This window comes from Cryptomeria japonica, chromosome 9 (assembly GCF_030272615.1).
Source record: "Cryptomeria japonica chromosome 9, Sugi_1.0, whole genome shotgun sequence".
In the NCBI taxonomy this organism is placed as follows: domain Eukaryota; kingdom Viridiplantae; phylum Streptophyta; class Pinopsida; order Cupressales; family Cupressaceae; genus Cryptomeria; species Cryptomeria japonica.
In genome coordinates, this window is record NC_081413.1 from 17,226,731 (window position 1) to 17,253,231 (window position 26,501).

Sequence of the window (26,501 nt, forward strand, 5' to 3'; positions counted from 1 at the left end):
AGAAAAAAAGAGGTATTGGAAATAAGCAACAACTATATATTGAGAAAAATGCTATGAAAAAAAAAAAACAACATTGAAAATGAGCAACAACTATATATTGAGAAAAATGCTATAAGAAAAAAAAGACATTAGAAATAAAAACAATTGTATATTAAGAAAAATGTCAAAATTTATTTATTTTTAAAATTTTCTTCCAAATTTTATCCACAATAAAAATGATTATACTATTCATTCATACACAAAATAACAATAGCAACAAAAATAGACATTAAGTTTTCACAATCTATGAGATAAAATTCAGCCACTTGATTGAATATAAAAATAGTTAGAAAACATAAAAAAATGAAAATAGCAACAAAATTAAATATTCATGAATTTCAGACCACCAACCCTTTAATAAAAAAACCTGCAGGAAAAGAAAGAGAAGGGAGGAAAAAACGTGTTGGTCTCTTACTCTTTTTCACTTATTCCCGGGAACTTCCATTATTCCCCACGGCTAAAACCCTATTCCGCACTGCATAAATACGAAACAAAATCACTGAAAAAAAAGGAACAAAAAAGAGAACAAATTTCGAGACAAGCAAAGCGAATTAAAGGCAATATGAATTCCAATGCGTATTGGCCAGAACCAGAATATGAGCCAGTTTCACCACAGCTCACGGGTTCGAACCCCCTCCAAGGCAATTCACCCAAGGTCCATGAATTCCTATGGCCGGAGACCCCGCAGAAGAGAATGAAATTCATGGACCAGACCCCCACCCAGACACCTTCTATTCTGCCCTCTGATCCATTCACCCTCGGTGCCACTGGCGCCCAAGCGCCCACGGGCCCCGCCAGGCCCGGCAGTGGTTTCCTGCAGAAGACCAGGCTGTGCACCAGGTTCCAGGCCGGGACATGCACGTTTAACGCCAATTGTAACTTTGCCCACGGCTTGGAGGAGCTGCGGCAGCCACCCCCGCGGGGTTTGAACCCGGGAGGATCCTTCTCGTTGGCCGGGGCGAGGCCTGGGCCGAGACCTGTGAAGGTGAAGCAGTGTAAGTTTTTGACGGAGGCGAATTGTCCTTATAAGGAGCGGTGTACTTTCTTGCACCAAGGGGAACAGGGGCAGGGTCCACCTGCAAATGGAGGCGCTCCGTTGCCGAGGTAGGGTGTCTTGAAGGAATTTAGCATAATTGTTTTTGAAAATTCAGAATTTTTGTCAAGCATTTTCTCAGATGTTGTGTTTGTTTTTTTGGTAGTACGATAAACTATGTGAATTAAATCTTAAGTATTTTTTAGGATGTTTCTTTTTTGTAATACGATAATATGTGTGGAATTTTTCTTCTTGTTTCTTAAGAGATTATGAAAGTTTCGTTTGAGAAAATTTCTGTTATCGGATTGTGCAAGTTATTTCAAGATATCCTCCTTCATATGGTGTGAATCTGTGTGTGATATTCTAAGTGTGGGGTAGCTCCCGTCAACTATATAAAATTAGAAAAAAAGTTCAGGAGATTTGAGATTTTGTAGTTATTGCACACATTTGCTACTTATTGTTATGTAGGATGAAAAGCATCCCGTCTTTCAGCTCTGTGAGACGCTCTGATTGCTGAGGGGTAATCGGCGAAGGGTAGTGTGACATAAAGCTCTTGTACTCCTTGAGATTACTTTCATTAGGTCCTTTATAAACAACTGAAAACATTCTTGCATTGCAGAATTCTCTTTCAATAGTTTTTTGTTTAAGATACCTCCCAGATTGCCAATAGCCTGAATTGTCCTCAATGTACATGGCTGCTCTTTAACTTCTTTAGCCCCCCATGAGAACGATGAGGACATTCTCTGTCGGAAGGATAACTACATTGAATAGTCCATTGATTTGTACAGATATATTTTCATCGACGCGCCCACACAGCCTACCACTAATAGTTAGTCTTCGGGCCATCATTGGTGCAAGGAACTAGTGACCGTGCATTAATAGACAGTTCTTCCACACTTATTCGGCATTCCTATTAGATTGTATCTAATTTTTCTTGGATTTTGAGATCTTACAGGCATGGCAACGGTCATGAATGCACCATGGTGATCTCCACTGGACTACATTGCCTATCCCTTCCCATTCAATGGTTTCTTGTAGGCAATCTCAAGCATCTCACTTGGTAGACATGTCCGTCTCAGCAATTTGTTTCATGGCTCAGTTGGCTAGAAAATTTGTGGCCTTGATGGCCTCTTTAAAGATAGGCTTTGCAATATTGAAGGCCATTGAGGAGAGGGCTAAAAACTATTTTTTAAATTTTATGTTAGTGGAGTTCCTTCTTATGATGGCGCTGATGCAAATAAAAAAATTGCCTTCAATTTCAATCTCCTTGATGTTTTTCTAAATACTTAACTTTAATCCACAATGTAGTGCTTTCATTTCAACCACGCTATTTGTTCCAGGCGGTATCGTCTTTGACTTTTCCTAGATGAAGATCCTTTTCTTGTTCTTGATGATGCAGCTCGCACAGTTTGCACCCGAGACCTCGGGATTACTTCACTAGGCCCCCTCAAAATTTAGCTTCAGTCTACCTCTTGGAGGGGCTAGCCGTTTGGCTTTCCTTCTTTTATCTTTGAGTTTTCAGTACCATTTTAAAGAAATTGATCAGCTGAAACTTTCAGCGTTTCATACCTTCATCTTTCAGCGTGTTCATACCTTCATGATCTTATCTCACTTTTGCATTTAAGAATTCATAAATACCAATCTCAATCTTCTTAGTTACTACATCTACACTTATTTGTTTCTTAATTAAGATTCTAGGTTTATTTCTTTCCACAAGTGTCATATAACCATGGACAGGTTAACAGACTATATTCCTGCCCAAAAAGACTTACCACAAAGCCTTGGCCAACTCTAAAAATGCTCCTTTATATCCTTTTGCATCTTGCATTCCCAATTTAGCTTCCATAATAACCTACCAACATTTTCTCGTGTATGAGCAACTCAGTAATAAATGATCAGCATTCTCTTCTTTACTTAAACATAATGGGCATCGCAATGGCATTCTATACCAATAGGACATAGATTGTCCCTAGTCAAAATGCATTTGTACATACCATTTATCTTAATGCCCCAACTTTTATGAGACAATGCAACATAGATCCATCGACAATATGTTGGGATGACTACGCTAAATCCTATATTCTGATTTTGCATTTAACAGCCAAATCTTGCCCCAATTTTTATGATTTTGTCCTTCTTCCGTGTGATAATGATTCTTCTATTCCCCAACTTCTCTATGAATTTGATTTGCAATTGGGGGTATTGGTGCATTGCCGAAATCTTTCCATTCTCACTCTTTGCCGAATATACTTGTAAAGGGGGAAAATTTGATTTAGCGATTTGCAACAAAGAAGGGAGATACCACTAAATCAATTTTCACTTAGGACCTTTACATTCAAAAGAGGGAAGGGAATCCACTAGAATCAGTCACAAATCAGATAAGGACTGAATACTGAATGGATTGGATTAATTTTGGTTTCCTCTTTTGTAAGTTGAAATGCTGAAATAGGTAAAGTGCTGAGAAATGAAGGTAAAACTGAGAAAACAGTGAGCTATAGATGCGAGATTTTTGCGTGCACCTGGATATGAGCAATATAAGCCGAGTCGGAATTGACCCTTGAAAAAGCTCCTAAAAAGTCGGGACCATGGCGCGTCACAACGGTCCTCCGAACTTTTCGCACTCCAAAAAGGGTTGATTCGTCTCTGTGAATAAAACTTATTCTGAAGAGTACAACTCTGCACCCGTTTCCTGCACATAGAAAGAAGGGGAAATAGGTTGGGAATAGGGGTTTGCCTAAGTCAAACCTCGGTTTAGGAATTAACCTTGAATGAAATATTGCAAATACTGAAATAAAGTGACGAAAGGGTATACCTCAGATCTGCAATGAATGATGATGCTTTGCTTCTTGAATGTAATCACATGTGTTAAAATAATATTAATATCTATTCTATAATGGTCATCTTCTATTCTTGGTGGTCATCTTAGTTGTCGACTTATTTAGCTATTTAGCTTTTTTAGTGCATTAAGTGAAAATATTGCTTCTTTATTAAAGACGCATAGTTAGCTTTTTATTATTTAACTTTTTAAGCTTTAGTTATTATTTTAAGCTTTTTAGCTTATTTGATTTCACTTTAACGACTTGTTCTTAATTTAGAATGTTGTCTTGTAATCTCTATATATACGGTTGTATATCGTTGAACAGATAATCTGATTATTTTGAGCAATAATTTTTCATGGTATCAGAGCGGGTCGATGGGCTTTTTCAAAGTTTGGTGAATTTTTTAATAAAAAATTCGTAGCCTTCTTCTTGGAATATTATTTCCAGAAATTTTTGTATGAAAAAAATTCGTGGGTTTGAAATATTTTTCACAGACCTTTTCTGAGGGTTTGAGTCTGCAAATCGTGTTTTATTATGCAGGTGTTCTGTGATCGTGATTTGTTTTTAAGGGCAGGATTTTGTGAAGATTAGTGGGTTTTTGGTGCTGTTTTCTGAGTCCTTCATGGGCACGATTTTGGAAATTTTGCATGTCTTCACTGCGTGTTTTTTTTGGCAGCAATTTGTTTCGCATCTATTTTTTCCCGCGATTTCTGTGCCTGAGGAATAAAAAATCGCAACTCCGTTCTTTTATTTTTCTGCAGTTTTCAGCCTAGTTTTCCTATTGCGCATCGTGATTTACGCGATTTTCGCGTTCCTTCTGCAGCCTTTTGGTGTGTTTTTTGCAGATTTTGGGCACGATTTTAGTTTGCGCGACAAAGGTCTTAATTTTTGACACACGGCGACGCGTTTTCAGCGGATCACCTTTTCCGTGTAGGGTTCGCAATTTTCGTCAGGATTTTTTATCCCCTCTGTGCATGCTTTTACTTGCGACTGCGATACCTAGGGCTCGAAAATTCCTGTTTTCCATCCACAATTTTCAGACTGCAGCTACCCATGGCTAGGGTTTGTTGGAACTTGTTTTTTTTACGGTTTTTTTGAGGAAAAAAGTCGTTTGGTATTTCTGCAAACTTTCTAAGGACGTTGCTAGGGTTTTCATGCCTGTAAATAATTTTTCTGATTTTTTTCAGAAAAATTACCTTTTTTGTTTGCAGAAATGTCTCGGAATTTGAGCCAGTCAAGTTTTTTTGACTGATTTTTTTAAAAACAATTTTTTTTTTTCAGAAAATTTTCAAGGTTCCATTTGCAGGAAATTTTAATTTCTTGCTTTTTCAACAAACCTAAAAATTTGCGCATTGGGATTCATGCCTCAAATTCCACTCTAGGGTTTCATATTCTTTGTGCAGTTGCTTCTATACTGATTTTAATCAACTTCTTCTATCTCGTGCCTTCACTAGGTTGACCTCGTTCAAGCTCGATTTTCATGATGGCAATCTTTGAGCAACATCATGTTGGAACACAGTCTGAAATTCAACAGCTGCAACAACACCTGGAAATAGAGCTTGATGACGATATTTGAATATCGTTGCCTTGATCAGATTGATTTAGGCCAGACCTCTTGTTCTACAGGGCCCAAGGTTTTCACGATTTTTTCTTGAAAAATTGTTTGTAGGGTTTTTACGATTTTTTCCTCAAAAATCATCTGTAATATGCAAAGTTTGCATGCGATTTTGTGATTCACAAAGTTCTCAGGGTTTGACGATTTTTTTCCTCAAAAATCGTGCTTTGTTGCAGTCAGTTTTGGTTTGCACTGCTAGGGCGAACATTTGCAACATTGGAGTTGCTGGAGCAAATAGTGCTCCGTACTCTTTTGCAAAAGGGTTTGCTGATTTTTCCTCAAAATCATGGTTTTAGGCTTCAGTAATCCACATGTGCCAGATCTCTAATTCGCATGTGAGGGCTACATTAGCTTGGATGGCTTTTGGTACTCTTGGTCGTTTACATTCTGCAGATCCTGGGAGGGTCTCCGTAGCAGCAGAGTGTTCTTTGCATTTGTGATCAAAACACCTACAGTGTCTTTTGTAGGGTATTGAGTACGATGACCATTAGGGAGGGTGTTAAAATAATATTAATATCTATTCTATAATGGTCATCTTCTATTCTTAGTGGTCATCTTAGTTGTCGACTTATTTAGCTTTTTTAGTGCATTAAGTGAAACTATTGCTTCTTTATTTAAGACACATAGTTAGCTTTTTATTATTTAGCTTTTTAAGATTTAGTTTTTAATTATAAGCTTTTTAGCTTATTTGATTTCACTTTAATGACTTGTTCTTAATTTAGAACGTCGTCTTGTAATCTCTATATATACGATTGTATATGGTTGAATAGATAATCTGATTATTTTGAGCAATAATTTTTCAATATGTTGTATGAAAATGGCATGAACATGACAAAACCCTAATCACACACAAATGATTTAATGTTGCTCCACAGTGGATAGATGAAGAATATGCAGCCTAGAAATGCTTGATGATGAATGCCTCAATGCTTGAACGCTTGAATGCTTAAATGTATGCTTTCTTATTATCCACCTATCTGCAAAATAGGGGGGGGGGCAAGACTTCCTTATATACTTGCCCATCGTCAAACATATTAATTTTCCAACATAGGCCGACACGGGGAGGGGATTCCCACCCAAATTTGAGATGGGGAAAAGGGTTTTGATTGGGCCCATGAGGACCAAGGTACCACGCTCTGGTCCCCCATATTTGGGCTATGGTTAAAGTGCAATGCAAGGCGAAATGTGAAAATATGACATTTATTGCATGGTAGGGGCATAAATAGGTCCAGATCAAGCATAGGGATGAAAACACTAAGGTGAGGACCCCAAATGCGGTCAAAATTGCAAGGGGTGCAATTTTAGGAGGCTACCATACCGTATCTTTCTCTACTAAATATAATCTGCTACCATTTCCCCTATTCATCTTCCATTATTTATTAAATTATTTGTATTCATTGAGGTTAGGGTAATTAGACAGGGGCTGAAAACTGTTCCACAAATTAGCCCAGATATGTATATATACCACAAAATAGTTTTTGATGAAAATAAGGATCTAGGAAAAGTGACAATATTATGATTCATATGCATAATTTAATAAATCACATGCTTCAGGAAGTTTAAAATTTTTGGCAAATATTTTTCTAATATTAAATTCTTAGATTTTTGGTGAAAGTTCTTAGAATTGTTTTTGCCAAGAGTTTTCTTTTTAATGCTTTTGACATTTATGATACACTTTGTGACTCATCAAATATGAAGAAGGATTACAGACTAATCCCCTTATGTAGATAACTTAGAATAAAATCTTTATTGGGATTACGAATAAAAGTTCTCTGTATGGATAACTGTACATTAGAGCATGAGATTGAAATAATGTAAGGAGCTCTTATTTGTGATTCTTAATTAAGGAATCTTACAATTTTAAAAGTTCCAAAATGTTGGTGAAGTTATTTCAATATTATGTTCAAAGATTTCTAATGATAATGTATAGAGTTTGTTTTCATTGTGAAAGATGTTGATGAAAATTGCATAAAAGATGTAGGAAATTGATGCATTAGGCCACACTAATATGGATGGATCACAAATGAACAGTTCATCATATGGTACACAAGGTTGGTCATATAAATGAGGAGCTCTTATTTATAATCCTAATTCATCATTCTTGTTCCAACAAAATCTCAATTTTCTAAATGTTTTAACAATCTTTTGCAACAAACTGTGGAGAATTGAATTCTTCTATGAAAGCTTTTTATTGGTTTCTGAAGACTTTATAAACTGTGGAAAATTCCTTTGAAAAAACTATACAGAAATAATCTATAGGTAGATATTAGCCACTAAAATTTTCTCTACTACCAGGACTCCCTTCTGGAAGACTAAGCTATGCACTATGTTCAAGGCTGGGCAGACCTGTAATTTTGGAGATAAGTGCCGTTACGCTCATGGACTAGCAGGTGTGCATGATGTCTTTGTTTTTTTAAACAATTATAGCATTTGGTTGAAATATCTAGTAAATTCAGCTATATCAGTAGTTTTGGCATTGTTCTTGGTTTATGTTATCATGGGTGGTTTTATTTTTTGTTTTGAAAGTCTTGGGTGAGGTTATATGTTAACTTTCACGTGATGTTGGAGTATGCTTGAAACATGGTTTACTCTTGAATATTCCCCCCTAATTGTTACACTGCAATCTTTCCACATGCCTGGTGCAGTTATGGGTTGTCTCTGACTCTCTACAGTAGTAATGGGTTGAACTTGGCTCATGCTTATACATCACAACTCCGTTGATAGGAACGTATGGTGATTTTGCATATATTTGTAGATTTAGCCATTTAAAAAAAATATATACATTTTATAATAGTTAACAAAAACAGGTTACATGACATAAGCCAATAAGGCCTGGAAACTGCCTACTGGTACCAGCTAAGACAAAATAAACCATAAAGAAGTAGCGGACAGATCCTAAATAACAAAACCACACCCGGGACAGATTAAAAACCATAATTTATCATCTAAGACAGTTATCATTACAGTTTACACCTCATGAGAATTTTATTATAGGACAATCAAAAAATTTATAAAAGAATATTGGTGCAATTCTCAATTAACAAAGCCTTTCTCTGAATCATCAACAGTTTCAAGGTCTGTTAGAATGGGAGTGTTAAGTAGAGGATTAACTGCATTATGTGGTTGGGGAGTATCTTGAGCGCTGGTGTAGAGATTCCCATACAGGTCAGCAATAAAACAGTTCTGCCATAGCTGTGCAGATGCTCATTCGATAGGATCCTTATCATTTTCACCTTTTTCATCTGGCTTCCACTATTTTTCTCTATATCAGGCCACCACTTAGCATGAAATATATCAGAATTTTGTAGCATAATTCTGCCACCTTCAAGTAGACTGAAGAATTTGCTTTTGGGAATCTTCATTGTTAAAGTAACTTGCAAAACAATAGAGGCAAAGGTAAATTCAATTTAAGAGTGTCCCTTTTGGAACCTTCTCTTGCCTTGAAACATTTTTTCATTTCTAGCCCTCCATTAGTGCCGCAGAATTATAGTTGAAAGGTTAAGCCATAGCTTATTACGATCTTTATCAAAACATTTGTCAACACCAAACAAAAGTTCACACCAACTAATGGTATTTACATCGTTCCGCCCATTTTTGTTGCCCAAAAACATATCCTACATGTTCCTAGCAAATTTACAATAAACAACAAATTGTTAAATAGATTAATCAGTATTATCCATTTGGCACATGTATTGTCTGACATCAACATTTTTTAGGGCAAAGCCTACAACAATGTTTTTTCTTTTCAAAATTACAAGCCAGCTAAAACAAGATTTTTTGGGCTCTGCCCAATTAGACCATATATGCCCAATAATGGATTTCCAATCTTTATCAGACAGGGAGAATTCCCACAAAAGATTTAGTGTATAAAAAATTTCACAGGTTTCAGTCAATAGCTTGTATATATGAACAAGGAGAAATTATTTTTTCCGTCTGATATTGTCAAGAATTTCTGTGTTGAAGGTGAGCTAAAAAGGGGACTTAACATCATACAGAGCCTTTTTAAGAATAGAATATGATTTCTTTTGCAATGTAGGAATTTGGAACTTGGTTTGAATTTCATTCCATGAGATCAAATTGCCATTGTCAAATATGTCATTGAAGTTCTTACATCCTTTAGCATGACAGCTTCTAGTAGAACAACTTCTAGTGAGGGCCATGTGGACTTATAGCTAACAAAAGTACCCTCAACCTTGGAAAAGGCCTCATGTTCACTAATGAAATGTTTCATTGACACCCAAACTCTCTGTATAGTGTAGAAAATTGTTGCGCCATTAGGCTTAAGAAAAATTCCTAAACAAGATATCATGGGGGCAAGGTCCTCCTCTCAATCCCTTTTTTTTTATTAGCTAAATAAACAGTCAATTTCAATAAATATTTTTCCAAGGTTCTGAACTTGGACAGGTAAAATAATGGAATTCCATAAGGGAAAATCAATAAAAACTCAGCAAAACCAGAAATCCCTCATAGGATTATATCTTTGGACCAAGGTGCAACTCTGTGAAAATCCTACATCTATTCCTCTCTGAAGACAACATAGTTGCGTGGACAGTATGTAAACTTCTGTAAATAGCCTGTATATAACAATACAGGGAAACTACAGACCCCTTTTTCATGAGACCATCAGCTGAAGGCTGGATCTCCTCCTATCTGTGATCATAAGATTAATAAAACTTGACTGCATGGGGACTTCACTCAGCCTCTTCCTTTCCTTCCTTGTCCTCTCCTCTCATATTTGTCCCTGCCATTTTGTTGGTTTTTTGCTTTAACTTAAGGAAGGATTGATGAAGTTTGATGAATGGGCACTTTCTGATGTCCATTCACCAATCTATGTTAAATCCACATGACCCATGTGACCTTCATTTCCTTCATAAGTGCATTTATCTTTGAATAGTTCTTATCCAAGATACTAGTTCTCAATATTGTCTCCCCTAGATATTGTCTCCCCTAGTCCTACAAATTGAGGCCCTACTCATGCACCCTTGGGCATGCCCTTAAAGTTAGAAGAGCAAGCAACATGGAATGAAGTGCCTTTGACATAGAAAAATCTGCAAATGGCATCATCTGTCCCATATCTCACCATACATTGAACATATCGATCACTGAGCTTAGAATTAAACATTTTAAAAAAGAAGAGTTTACCAATGACATTATGAGTCTCATGTCTAGCCTATACATTAAACTTATCTACCAATAGGTTTGGAACTTAATAAATGGCGTCGTGTTTTCCCTTAGGCCCATATTGCACTTTTTTAGAAACATGAACTTGGACATGTTGGGTATCTATAAGATTTGTCTATGAAAATAGCCACCCAAGATCTAGAGGCCTAATGGAAAGCACAAGGAAATGAGAAGATCAACATCACAAGAATAAATTGTATTCCTATAAAGAATGCAAATAAAATAGATTTACAATGTATGAGAGACTTGTTGTGACATTTTCACACATCGCCCCATTGCAAATGGGGACCCCCACTCTTTGCTCGTTAGCAAAGGTGCTTTTGCTTAGGTTAGTTAATCCTTCATAGCTCGAGAGTAGTTTCGTCTCCTAGCTCTTAAAGGAAGGTGATGTCTTGTTAGTCAGAATTGGGTAAATTAAGTCAAGAATTCCTAGGTTGAGAGGTGGAATGAGGAAATTTGCCTCTAAGTCAAGGTTTCCTTTTAATCCTTATGAAAGTTGAATTTCCCTTTTCAGGATTCGGAATTGCCATGATGATCCTTTGGAAATCCATGTTTGGAGTATGGAAATCTAGAATTGGAATGTGCAAATCCTTGTCTATATTGCAAAATGTTGTCAAAATCGTCAAGTACAAGAAATGTCGTCCATATTTTCAAAGGGGTTGTCAAGGAAGGTGAAGTTTGAAAAATGTTAAGTTTGAAAAGTGAGGAAATCCACTTTTAGATCATGGAATGTAACTTAAATTCCTCTCCATGATGAATTATCACTCAAGATTTCCTCTATTTAGTGAATTTCCATTCACAATTCCATTTCAGGACAAAGATTTCCATTTCAATGCACTTGAATTTCCACTCCCAAGTGGAAATTTGACCTAAAATCCTTGACTAAACATGGAAATGCACTTTAATTTCTTGACCTATATGGAATTACACTCCCCCATTTCGTCTCCTAGGAGAAAATCCACTCCAGTTTCCTTGAAGAACAACATTCAAAATTTCCTCCCTAGTGTGAATTTGCGCCCTTCAAAGTTGAAATTCCTTGACAAGGTCTCAAATCGCTCTAGTGTGAGAAATTCCTTGACAATGTCTCAAATGCGCTCCAATGTGAGAAATTCCTTGACAGCGTCTCAAAAGCTCTCTGAAATTCCTTAACAAGGTCTCGAATGCGCTTTAGTGTGGAAATTCCTTGACAGGGTCTTAAATGTGCTCCAGTGTGGAAATTTCTTGACAATGTAGGAAATGTACTCAAGGTAAGAAAGAAGAGCACAAAGAGGTGGGCGCTATTTCACCTCCCTATTGCAATTCTGCCCAAGGAAGGAATTTCTTCCTAATGTCTAAGGTGCTCTCAAGAAAGATGAAGAAATCGACTAAGTCAAGAAGGACGGTGCAATTTCTTCTCACTATCGAAATCCTGCCCAGCTACCATTTCATTGCAAGAACATATAGAAATTGCGCTCACCATGTTAAGAATTCCTTCACAAGTATGAAAATGCGCTCCCCTTATTAATAGGCAATTCAAAGGAAAAACCATTCAATTGATGCCAGCCGACTTCAAAATTTCAAGAGGAATGTGAATTTTAAGAGAGAAATGCAAGTTCACAAGTGCAAGTTCAAGGAGAGAATTTTAAATTCAAGGACAAAGGATTTTATGGATTATTAGCTTATTTTACAGATTTCTCATTGAATTATGATTTTATGCAAATATTAACTTCTTACATATCATTTTCATTCACAAGTATGATTTTGTCTCTCTTTTTAGGTCTGGGTGATTGAATGAATGATGAAGAATAACATTACAAGGCAAAGGAAGACAAGTTCAATAATTTCACGGTCCCTTGCTCATGTTGATTTGCGGTGTGCTCGATTAACCACAGGCAATGACACAACATTGCCCTCCCAACCATAGACGATAAACTCTATCGTCACTCCCAAGCACATCTTTCCTAAATTCAGTCTGCTATGTGTTATCACACTGCTGTATGTTCTACTTCAAATAATTGTAGAGAGGGAACTGATCTTGTTTATACCCATATGTGGTGTTAATGTTTGTGTACGCCTCAAGAGATTTTATTTATTTCTCCGATGGTTGTCTTTCCGTTTTGCTGTTCCTTATTTCTTGTTCGACAATTAGCTGAGAGTATTACCGTCTCCGTCTCGTGTATGTGCTGGCAGCAGTTATTTCATCGTGGATTTCATCCGTTGAAGTTCTTTGGCTCTTTATGTATGTCGGTTGTGTAACTGACATCTTCTTTTGGTGTTTGGCCTTCCCTCTTTCTTCTTCGTGAGCCATATCGGGTCATGTTATGTCTTATATATATGCCGAGGGATGTGAAGTTTAAGGTGATCGATATTTTGATGTATTTGATGATTATCGGTGAAAAGCTCAGGATTTTGCTGCTGCAACCTTGCATCATCTTCAGTCTTCTAAAATAATTATTTATGTTCAGTTGTGATCATCTGTGTGTGAAGATTTGATCTCTTATCATCTTCTTCAACTTTATTTGTAAGCAGTATTCTGGTAGTCTTCTTCTAATTTTAAGTATTATCAATCATTGTTAGATGATTGACTATTAAGTGTGAGTTATGTACTCAATTTGAGCATTCAATAAAATTCAACTTTGTGTGGCTAGGTTTTTCATCCTCAGGTGGAGGGTTTTTCTAGGATAAATTTTGTGTATCTTGTTCTTGTGAGATTTTCTAAGTTTCAGATTTCTGTGTCTTATGTTTTTGGTTCTAACATTAACATGTGGGTGACTCTTCACCAATGGGTCGGCTCTATTCAAACCCACATGTCTTTCCTCAAGGGTGGCAGACTTTCCAAGTCGACCCACTTAATAATAATATACTTTATTAACAAAACAATTATATTAAACCGCCCATACAAATATGTAAAGCCGAAAGGCTAATTACATATTTGATTGTAGTTGGCTAAGGATTACTACCGAAGCTACAATAATATCAACACTCCCTCTTAGCTAGGGAGGAATCCTTCTCAATATCTTAGTCACGTAGTGACATCCACCATGGCTACTCCCATGAATGGAAATACAAATGAACACAACCACCATGGCTACTCCTAGAGGGTGGGTCCATCATGGCTACTTCCATAAATGGAAATGCAAATGAACACAAGTGCCCATCACGGAATCCTCAATGTGATGTCATCTCATCATGACGTTCCCCATGGCTACTCCTAGAGGGTGAATAAACACAAGTGCTAAGTCATGGAGTCTTTCACATGACATCCACCATAGCTACTCCTAGAGGGTGGAACAAGGGCTTTCACCTCAAACTTCTCTCGCAGAGAAGAATGCACTAACAAGGGCTTGCACTTCAAACTTCTCTCGCAGAGAAGAATGCATTAACAAGGGCTTGCACCTCAAACTTCTCTCGTAGAGAAGAATGCATTAACAAGGGCTTTCATTCTCCGCAATTCCAAGCTTACCAAATATCCATCTATTCAGGAATATCTAACCTAGGTGTCAGCATAAAGGCCTTCCAACCGACATGCATGAGACTCCATTCCATGAATCATAGGCTATCTCAACCATTACACCTCAGACAGGGAGCCAATATAACGACGTAGAGCCTGCGTTTGGAGATCACAGGACACAACTTGTTCACACAGTCTGGGTCTGCAGATATTATCTCCAGGAGAGCCATTCAATTCATATTCACTCCACATACATCGATTCACTATCCTCAGTTCCCCTTCCAATCTTTTGACACTTGTCGTGGCTCACACTAGTCTTCGATAGTTCCTGAATGGTGTGTATTCAATTATATGAAGAAACTACAAAAGACTTGAGTGTGTTGAACACTCGGAAGAAAATAGCCGTGTTTTAGGAGCCAAACAATGGAAATATTAAACACCCAACTTTAGCCTTCGATTTGTTAATCTTCTTGCATCGAGAATCTCTCGAATAATATGTATCGCTTGATACAAGAGAAGAAGAGGTCAAAACATTAATCGGAAATTCAGCCCTCAATTAAATTGCCAACATTACAAGTTGCCCAAATATGAATCTGCCCACACAAATATTATTCAAAACCATGAAAGGAAATACAAGAGCAAGGAAATAAAAACAAAATCCAAGTAAGTTTATTGATGAAGTAAATGTTACCAAGAAAAATGCAGAAACTTTGGAGCAATCACCCAAATGTGAAGGAGGAGGCACAAGAACTCTTGAAAGGGGAAAAGCAAGAAGCTCTTTACAATGTTGTCATTAAGAAGAAATGAAAGAGGAGACATCTCTTAAATAGAGATGAGGAGAGGAGTTACAAAGTAACTCTCAAATCTACGAATGCCGCCATTCATAAAATGTGTGTGCCATGTGTCCACATCCTCTTAAGGAGGAAATCTAATATTCATTAATAAAGGAAAATAAAAGAAATGACTTGTCCTCACGCATGTACTAGAGGACAAATTACATGTAGGGATTCCAAAAGAATATCCCAAACTAAATACAAATAACTTTAAGCCAAGTAAAGATTAAATATTCTAACACCCCACCCTTAAGCTTTACTTGGGTAGTTTACATCAAACCCTTCAATGGGTTGCAAACCAAGATTTTTACAATGAAATTGGAACTTCTCTTTGCAAAGAGGCTTGGTCAAAATATCTGCATCTTGGTCTTCCCCCTTGCAATAGAGGAGTGAAGCTCGTTTGTCTTCAATATGCTCTCTAATAAAGTGGTGTTGGAGAGCAATGTGTTTTATCCTTGCATGGAAAACTGGATTTTTAGCCAAGGCAATGGCACTTTGGTTGTCACAATACAATGGAGTTGGTTCGTGTTGAGGTAGATCCAAATCTTCAAGTAGTCTTCTAAGCCACAAGGCTTCTTTGGAAGCATTAGTGCATCCTTTGTACTCAGCTTCAGTGGATCCAAGAGAGGTAAATTACTATTCCAAGAAATTGCTTTGAACCAACCAAAAAACAATAACCACAAGTAGATTTCCCATCATTGGGATCTCCACCTAGATCGGAATCAGTAATACCTTTTAAAGTAAAATCAGAATTTGCATCATAAAACAAACCTACATTAATAGTTCCTTTAATATATCTTAAAATTCTTTTAGCAACTTTAAAGTGTGTTTGTTGAAGTTTAGACATGAATCTTGAAACCATACCAACACCATAAACAATATCTGGCCTAGTAAGAGTTAAATAATTCAAACTTCCAACTAATTGTCTATACAAAGTAGGATCAACAAGTGGAGTTTGCATATCAAGCATTAACTTAGTGCCTAATTCAATAGGAATTGAAACATGGTTAGCATCATTCATTTTAAAATTGTCTAAAAGATCTTGAGCATATTTACTTTGAGATAGAAAAATACCATTATTTGTTTGCCAAATTTGCATTCCCAAAAAATAATGTAAAAGTCCTAAATCAGTCATTTGAAATTTTTGATTGAGTTGAAACTTAATTTCAGAAATAAAATAATTGGAACTTGAAGTTAGAATTAAATCATCTACATATAAAATAATAATCACAATGTCATCTTCACTATGTTTAATATACAAATTTGGATCATTTTTACTTCTAATGAAACCTTGAGAAAGAAAGAATGCATTAATTTTAGAATACCATTCCCTAGGAGATTGCTTCAAACCATAAATTGATTTCTTTAACTTGCAAACTAAATGTTCATTACCTTCTTTAACAAAACCAGGAGGTTGAGACATATAAATTTCCTCATTATTTGCATTCAATTTAGTTTTATATAACAACTTACAAGAAACAAGATTTTTACCATGAGGCAAGGGAACTAAATACCAAGTTTGGTTAGAAATTAAAGTATCATATTCTTCCTTCATTGCTTTTTGCCAATGTGGTTGATTTTTAGCTTGATCAAATGTTTTAGGATCATTAGAATTCATAATAGTAGACATTAAAGCATAATTACAATAATTATTAATTAACTCTTCTAGCTTGAAGTCGATCCATTCTAGCTAAGTATTCATCACTATCTTCAATTAAAGATTTAAACCATTTAGGTCTTCTTTTAGAAGTAATGGATTCATCACTAGAAGAAGAGTTATGAGGAGTATAGTTATTATTATCATCATCACTATCACTAGAAGGAATAGAAAGAGATGCATTAGGAGTAGGGTTAAGAGAAGGAGGTTGGTCCTCCACAAGCACAACTTTGCTTTGAGCAAGTTCATCATCCTCCACTTTAGAACAAAATCATTAATGCCTTTTTTTTGCAATACAAACATCTCTTGCAATTTTTACCTTTTTAGTAATAGGATTGTAAACTCTATAACCTTTAGTATTTTCATCATAACCAACAAAAATAAAAGGAGAAGATTTAGCATCTAGTTTTTGTCTTTTCAACCAAAAATTCTTAAATTCTGCAAATTGGGCTTTTTACCAGACCAAGCTTCTTCAGGATTTTTATCCTTTAAGGCTTTGGTAGGTGTTCTATTAATTAAATAAGTTGCACAAGCCATAGCTTCAGCCCAAAACTTGTAATCCATATTTTGTGTGTGCAATAAATATCTTGCCATTTCCATAATGGTCCTATGCTTCCGTTCCGCAACACCATTCTGTTGTGGTGTATAAGCAATGGTAAGCTCATGTTTAATTCCAAAAGATTTCAAGTAAGCATTAAATGCATTATTTGTTAAATTTAAGCAATCAGATGTTAATCTAACTAATTAAATTAGAATCAGACTGTGAATGAGCAGTAATAACAATAAAGCACAAGACACAAGACAAATACCCTGGGAAAACCTCTCTCTTGGAGGAAAAAACCCAACATCAAAGATTCAGATCAAATCCTTTATTTATAAGCAGATTACATGAACAATATATATCATATTACTTATCTTGATTGTAGTGTCAATCTAGGGCAGATTCAAACCAAGTATATGCAGCTGCAGTATATCAATCTTTAGAGGGGGCAGAATATTGACATCACTTGGAGAAGAAGATCGCTAAAGTATGAGGACACCAATTTGCCCAGCAAGCTGCCCAATAGATTTGCTCAATGATCAGATAAGCTCGCAACAGTATGAAGACTTAGATCGCTTACTATCTTTCCAAGTTCGCTGATTAAATTCGCATAAGGCTTATAGTATACTTGCTTGATGATGATCATTGTGCTTGAAGTGTGAAATGAATCTTGTTTATATACAAGATTCATGTTTTCCCCCAAGTCGGCTTTAACAAGTTTGCCGCCATTTTACATAATTTTGGAGTTTGCCTTTTAGCGCCCAATTTGGGGCCTACATAATTTACAAGTTACACCACGTTTCATTTTGGGCTCAGCCCCAATAGACATGTAATCGCTTAAACTATTACAATATGATTAATATTTTAATTGCCACTAGGCAACATTAAAATATAATCCGAACTTAGCTATCCATTTCAACACTCCCTCTTAGCTAGGGAGGATTATAACAAGCAATCACATATTGTAATAATACATCATGAACCTCTTCATCTTACATTGCCCGCAGAGGATGAAGGGTGACCTGCAAGAAACCAACAAAACTTCCCATCTTGCATTGCCCGCAGAGGATGGATCCACCTTGCATTGCTCGCAGAGGGTGGAAGAGGTCTTTCACTTCAACCTTCTCCTAGAGAAGGAAATACTGTCACCTTGTATTGCCCGCAGAGGGTGACTCCATCTTGTATCGCCCGCAGAGGGTGGAGGATGCAAGCTAAATTGCATTACTGAGATTGAGACTCTCTCTCAATCAGTGTTGTGTTCTCCACAATTCCAAGCTTCTGAGTACTCAAACTTCACTCGAGCTAGAGGCTTGGTGAGAACATCTGAAACCTGTTCATCAGTGCTGATATATTTCCGCTGGATGGCACCTCTTTGTGCCATATCACGAACATAGTGATAATGAGTTCCCACATGTTTTGACCTGTCATGAAACACGAGATTGTTAGACTTTTTAATACAACTCTAATTATCGCAGAAAATAAAAGTGGATTCCCAAGTTTGTCCAAACAACCCAACAAGGAGCTTGCGAAGCCAAACTGCTTCTCTAGTTGCTACACTTGAAGCAATGTATTCAACTTCTGCAGTACTCAGTGCAACTGAGGACTATTTTCTACTGGCCCAAGAGATCATAGCAGAACCCAAGCTGAAACAGATTCCTGAAGTGCTTTTCCTGTTAGTAACACTTCCAGCACAATCAGAATCAGAGTAGCCTTCCAAATTGATTACTGTGTTGATTGGATACTTCAGCCCATAGCCAATTGTTCCACGCAAGTATCTCAAGATGTGCTTGGCTGCCACCAAGTGAACATGCTTTGGCTGGTTCATGAATTGGCTAAGAGCACTCACTGCGTAGCAAATATCTTGTCTAGTGTTGACTAGATACATCAAGGATCCAATCAACTGCCTATACTCTGAAGGATCTGCAAAATCAGAGTTAGCTGCAGAAATACTCAACTTCTTCAAGTTAGTTTCCATAGGAGTAGACATAGATTTACAATCCATCATACCAAATATTTTCAATATATCAATAGTATATTTACCTTGACTTAGAATAATTTCATTAGGTCTTTGCCACACTTCTAGCCCTAGAAAGTAATGCATTAGACCTAGATCCTTCATTTCAAATTCAGTAGCTAATTCTTTCTAACACCTAATGATGAGACTATATTCACCAGTTAGAAATAAATCATCAACATATAAAACCAGTATTAGCATTTGACCATTAAATACTTAAAGTAAATGTTAGGGTTAGCGTCATTCTTATAAAATCTTAAACTAACTAGGTAGTTATCAATTCTTTCATACCAAGTTCTAGGGGCTTGCTTGAGACCATAGAGAGCTTTCTTCAATCTACACACGAGTCTCTCTATTATGAATCTCATAACCTTCAGGTTGTTCAATATAGACTTCTTCCTTAATAACACCATTAAGGAAGACTGTCTTTACATCCATTTGATGTAATTTCCAACCTTTGGCTGCAACAATAGCTATAATAGTTCTAATAGAAGTATATCTAGCAACGAGCAAATGTTTCTTCATAATTTATGCCTTCCTTTTGAGAAAAAACACGAGCTACAAATCTAGCTTTATATTTCTCTATACTACTACCATCAACAACATGTTTAATTTTAAACAACCATTTGGAAGAAACAATAGATTTACCTTTAGGTCTAGGCACAACATCCCAGACATCATTCTTGATGATGGATTGATACTCTTCGTCCATAGCTAACTTCCAAGCTTGCTGGTTCATAGCTTCTTCTATGCTGGATGGTTTAGTCTGCACATCATTGAGACATAGTTAGAGAGCTTCTGAGGTCTCTTACTTTCTCTGAAAGTGCCACTAGGAGCTGCAAACTTTTCTGCATCTTGAATTGTGCTTCTAACCCAAAGTGGTCTTTTCTTGTCTTTTCTTGCTAACTACAATATCTCTAGGTCCATCAGTTGGAACCAGAGGCTCAAGAGGATCATCATGCTCAATAGGCTCCCTCTGAATTTCAGGGTTAGAATCAATATCCATATCTTGATTATCATTAACTTCTTTATCATCATCAATAAAAGGACCTTTAGATTTCTTGAAAGCAATATTTTCTTCAAAGGTGACATCCCTACTTATCTCAATGTACCTTTGACCAAGAATGTAGATGCGAAATGCCTTGGAAGATTCACTATACCCAACAAGGATACCCTTCTTCTCAGAAGGCTCTAACTCAGTCCTCTTTTCCTTTGGCACATGAACATAGACATGACTCCCAAAGATCCTTAGGTGGCTGATATCTGGTTTGACTCCCGTGAAAGCTTCCTCGGGAGTTATGTTCTTCAAGGCACATTGAGGACATCTATTCTGAATGTACACAATAGTCTTGGATGCTTAAGCCCATAAGAAGGTCTGCAGGTCCTGATTGTGAATCATAGCTTTGACAACTTCAACGATGGTTCTATTCTTTCGTTCAACTACACCATTTTGTTGAGGATTGTAGGGAACGTATAACTCCCTCTTAATTCATGTTTCTACACAAAAGTCATTGAAGCTACTTGAGGTGTATTCACCTCCATTGTCAGATCTTAACACGTTAATCTTTTTACCAGACATATTTTCAGCTAGAGCTTTAAATTCTTTAAACCTACTTAACACTTCATCAGATTCTTTAGATTTTAGAAAGTAAATCCAAGTCTTTCTAGAAAAATTATCTATAAATGTAACATAGTATAGAAATCCGCTAGGTGAAGGAACAAACATAGGTCCACATAGATCAAAATGAACAAGTGCTAATTTTTCTTTAGCTCTACTTTCACTTTTATGAAATGGACTTTTAGTGTTCTTACCTAATGCACAACCTTTGCAAGCATCATCATGAGATTGATTAAGTTTAGGCATACCTTTAACCATCTTTTCAAGTGAAGGAAGTGCCTGATAGTGAAGATGACCAAGCCTTCTATGCTATAGCTCGCTAGATTCAGGGGCTTCATGAATGAGTGCTCGAATGGGGTTAGCTGAAAGCTTATACAAACTATCATATCTATTTCCAATAACACGAGCATATTTAATGCTAGATTTCTTAGACCATGCAAGTACTTTACCCTTAGAAAATGCTATTTGATAACCTTTATCTTCTAGAGCAGAAATATAAATTAAATTCCTCTTAATTCTAGGTACAAATAAGATATCACTAAGATGCAAAGACATACCAGATTCTAAATTTAAAGAAGTGCTACCAAAACCTCTTACCGAATACTGAGCATCATCACCAATTACCACGTGAAGGTTGGACTCTTTCTCCATCAAGTTTGAGAGATGCTCTCGATATCCCGTGATGTGGCTAGATGCACCACTGTCGATTAACCAAGTGTTGCTATCAGTTGGCACATTGCTGGACAAGGCAAAAATGAAGAGGTAGTCTTCATTGTCTTCTGAGTTTGCAACTTCATTCAGGTTGGCCTACCCTTGCATAGGCGGATTCTGACATTCTTTGGCATAATGTCCAAACTTGTCGCATTTGAAGCAACGGACACGTGAAAGATCCCTTGGCTTCTTCCTTGAATCAAAAGTAGGAGGTCTGAATTCTCTATCTCTTTTGAAGTTGTTCTTTTTCCAATGGCCTCCCTTTATTCTAACATGTTGAGATGCAAGCACATGTTGATCTCCTCCATGGGAGCCTTTATGCATTTCTTTGGCAACAAGGTGTGACTCCTCTTGAATGCAATCTGACCGGAGGCGATCAAAGGAAGGGAATTCAGCTCTTCCACTTATGCTTTGAATGAAAGGATCCCAAGAGTCAAGAAGACCATTCAAGGCAATCATGACAATATCCTTGTCCAAAACCTCGCTTCCAATGGCGTGAGTTGGTCCTTCAATTCTGAAATCTTCATGAAGAAGGACATGATTGAATCTCCTTTGCACATTTTGACTTGGAGAAGTTGCTGCCTCAATGTGAGTGTCCGGCTGATGTTGTTGATCTCATATATCCCTTCTAGATGTTTGAACATCTCTCGGGCTGTCTTCAATTTGGAGATGACTGGAACAAGATGATCCTTCACAGAATCAATAAGGAACTTCTTTGCTTTAAGAGCATTTTTCTTTAATTGCTTTAGCTCTTGCGGATCCGAAGGTTTGATCAGATCCATATCTTCCACAAATTGTAACAGCTCTAATTCTTCAAGTGCAAGGAGGACACGAACCTTCCATGATGTAAAGTTTAGGGCACGTTCAAGTCTATCCTCTACTTTCAGACCTGTAACCATCTTGCAAAACTAAAACAATAAACTGCAAGTGAAGCGCAACTAATAATCCGATTATTTGAATGAACCTAAAGCTCTGATACCATGTTAAATTTAAGCAATCAGATGTTAATCTAACTAATTAAATTATAATCAGACTGTGAATGAGCAGTAATAACAATAAAGCACAAGACACAAGACACAAATACCCTGGGAAAACCTCCCTCTTGGAGGAAAAAACCCAGCATCAAAAATTCAGATCAGATCCTTTATTTATAAGCAGATTACATGAACAGTATATATCAGATTACTTATCTGATTGTAGTGTCAATCTAGGGCAGATTCAAACCAAGTATATGTAGCTGCAGTATATCAATCTTTAGAGGGGGCAGAATATCGACATCACTTGGAGAAGAAGATCGCTAAAGTATGAGGACACCAATTTGCCCAGCAAGCTGCCCAATAGATTCGCTCAATGATCAGATAAGCTTGCAGTAGTATGAAGACTTAGATCGCTTACTATCTTTCCAAGTTCGCTGATTAAATTCGCAGAAGGCTTATAGTATACTTGCTTGATGATGATCATTGTGCTTGAAGTGTGAAATGAATCTTGTTTATATACAAGATTCATGTTCATGTTTTCCCCCAAGTCGGCTTTAACAAGATTGCTGCCATTTTACATAATTTTGGAGTTCGCCTTTTAGCACCCAATTTGGGGCCTACATAATTTACAAGTTACACCACGTTTCATTTTGGGCCCAGCCCCAATAGACATGTAATCGCTTAAACTATTACAATATGATTAATATTTTAATTGCCACTAGGCAACATTAAAATATAATCCGAACTTAGCTATCCATTTCAACATTATTGACATATTCTCTTCCACTGTCAGTATGAAGAATCTTAATTTTAGATCCAGATTGCCTTTCTACAAACATATGAAATTCAATAAACACATCAAGCACTTGATCCTTACTATGAAGGAAATATATCTATGTTTTCCTTGAAAAATTATAAGAGCATCCATTGAACCTTGGATGGAGGGATTCTCCATGGGACCCAAGAGATCACTATGAACTAGATGCAATTTAGTATATGCCCTCCAAGATAGACCATGAGGAAAGGGTTCCCTATGCATCTTACCACTCATGCAACCATTGCAAACAATTTGAGAAGGAACAATAGTAGGCAATCCATCAACCATATTTTCTTTTTGCATCAATGAAATATAATCAGAATTGAGATGGCCAAGTCTTTCATGCCATATAGTAAAATCAATAGTAGTAAGCAAGGAATACTTTGTAGGAGCAAATTCATAGAACTTGAATAAGTTATCAATATCCATTTTAGCAGTAGCAATAACATGATTAGTTTTTGGATCAATGATATAACACATGCCCCTATAAAAGTTAATCTTATAATCTTGACAAAGTCTAGGAACTGAAAGCAAATTTGATTTTAATTCAGAACATAAAGAACATCATGTAATTTCTCATTAGGGACATTCACATCACCAATAGCTTCAACCTTGCAACTATGACTATTAGCTAATTGAGCAGGAATATTGGAAGTATCAGGATGCAAAGATTCAAAACACTCTTTATGAGAAGTAACATGCTAAGATGCACCAAAATCAATAATCCACTCAAGTGGTTGAGAAACATTATAAGTACATGTAAATGCATGACGAGATGAATTACCATTATTATTACCTTTCTTATAATGAGGTTTATGTTGTTGATTATTTTGATTATTTTGGTTTATGGGCCTTTTTACCATTTTGTTTCTTAAAACAATTATTAGTCACATGACCATCCTTACCACAATACGTACAATGGGGCCTCTTAGAATGATTATTCTTTTGATTATTATTAGAGTTGTTATTATAGGATTTGGAATGAAATTTATTATTAAAATAATGATTATTATGATTATTATTATTGGATTTAAAATGATTATTATGATTTTGATTTTTAGACATAAAAGCATGTTCAGTACTTTTAATAGTACCAAATTGAATTAATTTAGCTTCCTTTTGACGTAATAAATTATGAAAAATATCATGTTAATTGAGTAGCTAAACTAGGAATAGCAAGCTAAGCCTAAATATTAGTAATAAATTGCTGAAATTGACGAGGAAGACATTTTTTAAGGATAAGATGAATTAAACATATATCAGCTAGAGTAACTCCTAAACCAGTAAATTGACTATTAATAGAATCAAACTTTAAATTCATCCATGGCTTTAAAATCTGTATACATGAGATTTTCGAGTTGATCTTGAAGTTGAATTTTTCGTGATTCATTTGAACTATCATAAGTTGTTTTTAAAATTTCCCATACTTTTGTACAATTTCCAATAAGAACATACAATTCAGGAACCATCGAAATACCAATTAAACCAAGTGCTTCCTCATTTTAAGACTTCCACCTGTCTTGGTCGGCTTGAGGAGTAGTTGAAGTAGGCTCAAAGGTTTTATCAGTAGCAACATCCAAAATGTGCTTGAAACGAAAAATAAAAGAAATATGCATTTTCCATGAATGATAATTAGAATTATTTAATTTAATTTCCGGAATTAATGTAGACATAGTTGCAAAACAAAATATTAGAAAAAAAAATACCTCCTTTTTAAATTGAATAATAATTTACTATAAAATAAAGTGACCAAAAAAAGTTAAAAAACTTTTTATTAAAAAAACTTTATTTTCAATTCTTTTAATAATAAATTTAAATTAAAAAAAACTTTAAGTGTAATTAAATAAACTTTATCTTAAAAACTTTAAACCTTTAATAAAATGGAAAACAAGTTATATTAAAAAATTTTATTTAAAAATTACATATATATTAAAAGCTTTATTATTAAAAAATTATTAAATTCTAAGATACGTATGTATAAGAAAATAATCTTTTAAAAAAAAACTTTATAAAAAAACTTTTTTATTAAAAAAAAATAAGTTTTAATTTTTTTAAATATATATATATAGGTAATAGGCCGTAGCCGCAATATTTTGAATTATTATTATTATGTTTGATTAGATTGACCCAAGACCTTCCCCATTATGGAAGGCCAAGAGTCACAGCTTAGAGTTCCACTTTTAGATTTCTCTATTGGGAGTTGAACTTGGGTCTCCACAATGAGAACCCAGTGTTAACCAGTTAAGCTCAACCCCTTGGACAATTTTTTTAAATATTCTTAATATCTATAAGAAAATGTTATTTAGGAAAGTTTCAAAAAAACTTTATTAAAAGCTTTAAAAAGATTTTATATGAGAAACTTTGAATGGATAAAATTAAAGAAACTTTTTAGATTATCTCATTTAAAGCTTCAAATCTTGCAAAATTAAAAACTTGTCTTGTTATTAAAACTTACATATCTATGAAAAATCTTTTATACTGAAAACTTTGCAGAGCTGTTACAAATTACAGGGTTAAAAGAAAACTTTGCAGAGATGTTACAAATTACAGAGGCAAAATCCAATAGTGTAGATACGTTACAAATTATAGAGGCAAAATTATTTTAAACAATATTGAACCAGAAATAAGTTTCATTTAGATTTAAAATTTAATAAAGGATTGAAACAATATTGAAAAATAAAATGATTAGAACAAAGAGAAACTAAAATAGTTCTTGAATCTGCAAACATAAATAGTTAGAAAAAAAAAATCAATAATCTTCAAGTGAAATAAAATGTTAAAACCTGTACAAAACAGAAAGATTTAAAACTTAATAAAAAATTGAAACAAGTATTGTAAAATAAAATGTTAGAACCTGCAAATAAACAGAGAATGTCTTGGCGGCAAGCCTTCCAAAACCAAAACTTAAACTAAAAGAAAAAAAAATCTTTGGCGGCAAGCCTTCCAAAGCAGATAAATTAAAGAATGCAGGAAAATAAAGAGGTTAGAACAGAGATTTGGTGGTAAGCCTTCCAAAACTAAAAAATAAACTTTAAACTAGAATCTAATTGGATTAATCCTTAAAAAAAAATTTAAACTTAAATCAAAACCTGCATAGCAAAACATTAAAGAACAAACTTCTTCTCTTCTCTCAAAAAAAAGTGCCTCCAAGAAAGGTGAGCTCCACAAAATGGTAACCTTCATCAATCTCAACTTGAAACAAGGATTAGAACTTGC

The 26,501-nt window shown here is 35.6% G+C and overlaps 1 protein-coding gene across 4 annotated transcripts in view; it reads left to right on the forward strand.

Annotated features, from left to right (window-relative positions):
* Positions 1-431: 431 nt before the first annotated feature.
* LOC131050698 (uncharacterized) overlaps positions 432-26,501 on the forward strand; it is a 43,566-nt gene continuing 17,496 nt past the window's right edge. For 3 of the 4 annotated variants that reach the window (XM_057984908.2, XM_057984909.2, XM_057984910.2), the window contains exons 1-2: positions 474-1,143; positions 7,802-7,896. In XM_057984908.2, the coding sequence (XP_057840891.2) occupies positions 602-1,143; positions 7,802-7,896 (637 nt within the window). In that variant the 5' untranslated portion in view covers positions 474-601. Of the gene's footprint in view, positions 1,144-7,801; positions 7,897-26,501 lie in introns of all 4 variants that reach the window. The other variant, XM_059211087.1, reaches the window with a different exon arrangement.